The sequence below is a fragment of the Molothrus aeneus genome, chromosome 4, assembly GCF_037042795.1.
Source record: "Molothrus aeneus isolate 106 chromosome 4, BPBGC_Maene_1.0, whole genome shotgun sequence".
In the NCBI taxonomy this organism is placed as follows: domain Eukaryota; kingdom Metazoa; phylum Chordata; class Aves; order Passeriformes; family Icteridae; genus Molothrus; species Molothrus aeneus.
In genome coordinates, this window is record NC_089649.1 from 447,614 (window position 1) to 454,794 (window position 7,181).

General features: G+C 47.5%; 1 protein-coding gene across 4 annotated transcripts in view; it reads right to left on the reverse strand.

The window, feature by feature from the left end:
* Window positions 1-6,931, reverse strand: part of BMP2K (BMP2 inducible kinase) — a 49,296-nt gene extending 42,365 nt beyond the window's left edge. For all 4 annotated transcript variants that reach the window (XR_010783597.1, XR_010783596.1, XM_066549282.1 and 1 more), the window contains exon 1: window positions 6,552-6,931. Coding sequence is in view for 2 of the 4 variants with exons in the window: in XM_066549282.1 (XP_066405379.1) it covers window positions 6,552-6,699 (148 nt within the window). In the remaining 2 variants the exon portion in view is untranslated. The remainder of the gene's footprint in view (window positions 1-6,551) is intronic.
* Between the last annotated feature and the right edge of the window lie 250 nt (window positions 6,932-7,181).

The following is a 7,181-nucleotide window of genomic DNA, read 5'->3' on the forward strand; positions in this document are numbered from 1 at the left end:
TCCTTCTCCTGTAACCATCTGACTCTCAGCCACTAGCCTGAAAACTTAGCTTGGAATTACTAGATTCCCAAGTACTTCCTCTTCACTTAACTACTGCAGGCCACACAAAAATTAAAGGGACAACATCCTCAAGAAAGACCATAACTGTGTGCCGTTAACAAAGGTGTAACACCACCCATCCATATACACACGATGCAGGAAGGAGTGTCCACAGGGCATGCAAGGACTAATAACTGGATAATCAAAGAGCATTAGACCACGTGCCCTAAGAGCTAAACTTGGCCCTGGCTGTACAATAGATGCCTTTATCGGCCTACAGATGTTTCCCAACCTGTCCCTTTCTCCACCTGTGTCCCAGAGGCACACAGCAGCTCTGAAGAGCACAGCAAGACGAACTGCTCTGCCCAAGTGCCACCGCAGTGCTCAGCACACCAGATGTGTGACAGATGTGGAGCTTCATTCTGTGTGCCACATTATATGAAAACAGACATTTACCTGCATGACAAGGGAATGTGTAACACAAGGATCACATACAAATCCCCAAACTGCTTTTGGTTTGCCTGCTCATTACACTGAGCACAGCTCCATGCTGTGCTAGCCAAACAACGCTCTTTTTTTTCCATGCGAGCTCAGGAGGTCCCAAGAAAATCCCCACACAGACAACACAGGCTCCCCATCTTTCACCACGCAGAAATCAAAAGCTGGTCTAGGATCTCAGCACCTGCCAGTCTGCGGATACACTTGATGTAAGGCAGCTGTGACTATTTTGGGGAGTGTAGAAGAGCTTCACGTGTATTGTACTATGCTTTCAGCCAAAACAAAAGTCAGTTTCAAGTACTCACTCTGCTTTTTCTCCCTTCTATCTTGAACTGGAACAAACCATATCTGCTACTCCATTATTAGCAAAGCAAAACTGTTTGAGACAGAATAACAGGCTTGACCTTTACAGTCATGTGCAAACAGATTCAAAAATGTTTCACTCTGAAAAAAAAAATCGACATGACCAAACCAACTCAAATCCCGCAAGTTAGCTTTCCAGACAGCCTTCCAGCTCATAATCCACCTAAACAACTGAACTAGATTACAACTGAAAATAAAACAGCAGCTTCCACAGAGCAGCAAGTCACATGCAATAACCAAACTAGCCAAGACCAGTACTGTACATGTCACCTTGTCCCATAGGAGAACACCAGCACACCCCAGCAGAAGTAACCCTGCACTAGGTATAGTATATTCGTAACACCTGCCAAAGAAATAAGCTCTCCCAGAGTTAAAAACTGGGGCCAAACCTCGTGGAAACACTTGGAAGTACTAGAGTCCACAGATCCATTACAATGGCATCTCTCTCTATTTACCTCTCCAGAAAAAAAGAACAACAAACAAGCCCCACCTTGAGAGGAGATGAAGCAGTATCAGCAGTACAGCAGCCTGCTTCCAAATTTACAGAAGCTGCTGGAGCTGCAAATCCTCACAATGCCTTGCTCTGGGGACCAAAAATGATGGTATAGGAAGTTAATTGAGGTGGGGATAAACAAAGGCCAATAGAAACTTATGCACAACACAAAATTTGTTTATTTGGATTACCAACTGAACTGCTATTGCTGAGACATAAGGTCGAAAAAATAACAACCACAACAGAATATTCAAGACTACCCCAATTTCAAAAATGGTTTGGAAGAACTTAAACAGCATGACTTATACAAATGCACAGCACAAGAGCTCACAAAACAGGACCTGGATTCCTCTCAATTAAGGCTACATTTTTCTTAGGCCTCAACTAGAACAGCATGAATGTAAGAGGCAAACCAAATCATAAGAGTTATCAAGTACTTACAAAGACTACACACCAAGTAGGACAGTAGAACTCACAAGCAGCTCATTCCTTCACTGGTGTAAGACACTGGAGGAACAGTTGACTGGCTCAAAATAACCAGGTGGGAACTGTGTGGGCTAACAGGGTGAGCTCTGCAGGGTGAGACAGCCACTGCTCCTCCCCTGCCCCACACTATAATGGTCTGACTGACTCCCTCCCTGCCCCAAAATGGCATCGACTGACCCATGGCCACACCCAAAATGGCAGCAACTGACCCACGGCCTGCTGAGAGCCCCAAAATGGCACTGACTGACCCACGGCCTGCAGCAATCCAGACCTGTTGAAAGGTTTGGTCTGGGAGAAAGGCAAGCTGACCCCCAGAGCAGGTAGATGGGGAGAGAGCTGCTGACCCTCTGTGGGTTGATGAGCAGTTTGTTACTGAACCTCCTGGGAATTTGGTTGTTTCTCTGCATACCACCTAGAAGGAATCAAGCTACCTTCCCTATTGAGAGGCCCCTTTTCACAGAAAACTGTGCTTTAACCACCATATTTACTAAAAAAAAGCAAACATTCTATTACACAAACATGAACTAATCAACTTGTAAGTACTTAATGAAGTACCTAACAGATGAACTTCACACCACTTGAGTGGCCTTTCCCCTGCCTCTCTAGCCTTAGACACAAAGTCACTTGGAAAAGCAATGCTCTCCCACGTCACAGCAGCAGAGGCTTAGCACCACACAGACCCGGACTCACCGCTTTATCAGCCTGGACAACAAAAATAAACCACTGTACCCACTAGCACACCACTTCTTTCCACACACCCCAGGGCAAAGCAAAGTCAGAGCACAAGACCAGCCAAGTGTCGTGTTCACTCTTTGCTGTCCAGAGCAGAAGAGCTGCTTTGCATCCCCTCTAGGTACCTCTGAGGGTTGGGGCACAAAACTACCCAGGTCTCCTTCAAGGAACCTGGCATCTCACCTCCACACTCCTCAACAATCCACTGGCTGGACAGAGTGTGAACCGCTGGGGGGAACACTACACAGCACTGCTTCATTTTGGTAAGATGCAACAGCATATGCCCCACAACTCCATTAACCAATTCTGAATGAAAACAAAAAGCAGATGATGACCATCTTTCCCCATCCACAAATCAGCTTGCAAACCTATCTAGTCAATTTTGAGAAGGAAGCTGGAGAATCCTCTGGCCTTTTCTTTAACAGCTGTAACTGCCTCTTTTTTGCTTCAGCTGCACTTGTTAAAACATACCCATATAGTCAATTACAACACTTCCCATAATCTCTTTGGTCTGCTCCTGGTACAAAGACAACTTAGAGCCTTGCAAAGCCTATATTTATTCAGTTTCACCATCTCAAGCCCTGCCAAGCAATCAAGACAGTAAGACAAATGAGCATCTTGCAATGCCTACCTTTATAGCAGGCAGAAAAATCACTTTTACTGCAGCTATTAAGCAAAAAGGACTTAGTGAAGTCCAAGTCAAGACAAACAACTAAGCAAGTAGTATCACTATATCAAGCCACAACTTTCCATCTCCTCCCCATGTAAGACAATATTTTGACAACTTGCTAATTTTAAGTTTCATTTTCACTCTTCACAACATAAGCTGTTCTGCATTGACATTTGAGATAAATTTTTAAGCATGTTTCATACTTCACCACTTCCAGTTTGCATCAATTTCTGAGGTATAAAGTCTTTTTCAATACTGGAGTTCCCATAACTGCAGTTCCCCAAACACCACCTCAAACTTTCAACAGATAACTCCCCGTATTTTTATTAGATTTCACTTTCCCAACTTGAGCTGCATTGCAAATACTCTGCTTCAACAAAAAGACAGACAAGGCCTTCACTCTGTCTCAGGCATTTATTCCACATATTTCTACCTTACTCTCAAAATGGACAGGAATTAATTTTCTACATCAAACCTTCAGCCAAATTAACTGCTTTTCCCCCCATCTCTGAGAAATAAAAAGTAAAAATACATACGCCCATCAAACAGCATACTGACCACTAGGTTATGGAGGCCAAGAAGTCATCACAGAACAGGTGTGTTTAGAACAAAACAAACCATCTAACAGCCTAACGACTACAGCTCTTCAACTTCACACCCTCTTTAGTCAAAAAGATGCATTTCCTTTAGATAGCATTATACTTGATTCAGAACAACTGGATAATAATGCGCCACACTTCTGCCTTTAGAACACTGCAATAAAACCATTTTGTCAAAGACTACAGAAAAGCATCTGGAGGGCAATACCTGCATCAACATGGGAAATCTACGCCAAGATCCAGCCCTGCAACCCAGGAAGGTCATTACAACCCCAGCTTTTCAGTATCACTACTGCCAAGTCCTCCAGTTCCCAGGAACCCCAATCCTCCACAATGCCAGGAGCTGCCTTCCTAAGATTACTCAGAGCAAAAGCTGGAAAGAGGGTGGGGCTTAAACAGCTTGCATAAAACAGACATATCATGCTATTAATTCTAATAGCTAATAAAAACACAATATACCACACCTCTCCTAACAGAACACTGTATCTCCTCTTAAACAGATTTGTTAAGATCTTTAGATTCGTTAACTGGATCTATCATTAATGCCTCATAACACAAGCTCTAACTTGGATGGATATTAGCATCTTAAATGCTATTTCATCAGCATGAGTAATAGGAACTACCTGACAAGTTTACAAGCTTCAGTTAAACTCAGTTTACAAGCTTCAGTTAAACTTTCAGAAACTGAAAGAAAAAATTGCCTTGTGCAAAGAGGACAGGAAAAAAAGTTTTCTCCTCTGCCCTCCCACGAGAAAGAATATTAACCAGGGGATTTGTAAAGTGTTCAGCATTAGTTACAGGTAGCAGTATGACTAATGTAACAGCACTAATACACAATTCTTACTATTAATTGCTACTGAGGCAAGGGATTGATTGTCAACGAGTTATTCCCGGATAAAAAGCTATCTCCTGAGCCATAAAGCCTGGTGTCAGTTAGGTGCACGCGAGTGCCACCCGGACACTCAATCAGAGAGCCCTTCCCCCGGCACGTACCTGCGGCACACACACACACCCTGTCACAGCCCAGCTGCTCCCGGCAGGCAGAGGAGCTGGGAGAGCCCGGCCCCTCCTATTTTCCCAACCCTGCACTTGTGCCACCTGTTCCTTTCTTATCCTCCAGGCCTCTCCCTACTGACCCGCTCCAGGCACAGCTTAAAGACTTTTCTCAGGATGCAGCAAAGTTGCACTGCCCCAACCCTTATCAATTCTCGTCCTAAGCATCTATACTCAAAATACCACATAAAACCTGAAGAATAAAAAAAGCAGTAGAAAACATCTTTCTGACTCAAAAGTAGGAAGTTAATTCACACAAGAGTCACGTGTTAAAACTTGGACTTCCCCTGGCCCCCAAGGGCTGTCAATTTGTTTCTGCCAGCTACAGAAAGGAAAAAAAAAAACCATAATCTGTAGTGATTCTAAACACAGAACACTATGAGAAAACTTTTAATTATGTGCTACACTAAACAAAGCACTATAAAATTTCTCTCCTCTCCACTACGTACGTTTTCTGTGACACCACCTCAATTTGTTCAAGAGCCTATTGTCTTTTTTTTTAAAGTCTCTATCTTGCTAGCCGCACAGCCAAGACATGACCTGCTGTCAGACCTTCTTCCAGTGACTTGGAAGTAGCTCCCAGCAAGGCCAACCAGGTATGCAGGTGGCTAATTCCTGACACCATCTTCACACCCAAATACAAAACACTGCATTCCAAATATTGCATACCAAATCCACTTTTCTATGAAAATCATTCCTAGACAGCAATGAAAAGCTAAGTGCCACTTTTGTGTTCCCAATTAGCGATATTATCTGCATGCACTTGCTAAAACCACATCTTAAATCGCCACCAAGAAATGCATAAAATCAGTGAAAGTTAACTAGTATACTTACACATAAATACACTTACATACTCTAAGCAACACACCGATGAAATCGACAGAGATATATCATTTCACCCACAACATCCCAAACAGTGCATAGTAAACATTCAGTAACTATGAAAAATACAGAACTAGCCCTAAACTCAGTGACCTGGGAAGCAAATTACCCTTTACACATCACATCAATTACCAGCTCTGGAAGACGAACACCGCACTGTTTCCCACATACAGAGCAAAACTCAAAAACGGCTCTTCTGATAGTGTCCCATGCCAGCACCTAGTGAAGCAGCACAGCTGAGAAAGTCCAGCCAAACCCATGGTTATAAAAACGCACACAACTCTTCCTTCGGTCCCAGTGGAAGTCCGACGACACCAAGTGCAAGTTCACCACAAGAAGCACAAGCCGAGCACCCTGCAGCGAGGGGAGAGGCTCCACAGCACAATCTGCCAGCACTGCGCTTCCACCCGTGACCGTGACACCAATCTGCTGCCTTACGCCAAGAAAGACCAAGAATTTTATTTTGTCGGGTTTGTTTGTGTTTTTTTTCCCCTCACCGTAGGGGGCAAAAGCAAAACACGCAGCTGACGGAGGCGCCGCTGACACCTCACCGCGCCTCACTCACCCAAGGCACCGAGCCGGGGAACTCCGAGCGCCCCGACGAGCCCCTGGCCCAGGGAGCGGCCGAAGCAGCTCAGCCCAAAGCCCCACAAGCCGCTCCCCGCGGGCGAGCGACTCCTCGGGGCCGGGAGGGCCCGGCTCCGGCCCGTACGCGCCTCCCCCGGCCCGCTCTTACCTTCGGCAAGCGGCTCCTCTGGGGTCACCTGGTACCGCCCCACCGCCAGCGCCCTGCCCAGGGCCACGCCGCTCCCGGAGCCACTGCACGCCGTCCCGCCGCCGCCGCCGCTCCCCTCGGACTTGGGCATGCGAGAAAACTTCTTCATGGCGAGCGGAGCCCCAGGAAGAACCGGGCAGGAACCGGAGGCAAGCGGCGGCCAGGGGGTGCCCCGCTTCACATGCCGGCCGCGGCACTCGCTTCTCCTCGCCCGCCGCCGGCTCCCGAAAGGGAGGAGGAGGAAGAGGAAGAAGGAGGAGGAGAGGGGGAAGGAGGAAGGAGCAGCCACAGCTCCGGGCGGCCGGGGCGGCTGAGGGGACGCCGCGCGCTGTGCCGGGAGCGGCCGCCCCGCCGGCGCGCGGCCTGACGGCGCAGGCGCAGCCCTGCCCCTCACGAAAGTACCCGCCCGGCCGGAAGTGCGGCCGGCGCTGCACGTGCTGCGGGAGCGAGGCGCGAGCCCCCCGCCCCCCCCGCCAGTTTCCCGCTCGCGGGGCGCCGCGCGCTCCCTCAGGGGAAATGGCGGGAGGCGCTGAGGGGGGCGTGCCCCGGGGGGACACGCACAGCGCAAAATCCACCCTCAGGCTGGTCCCT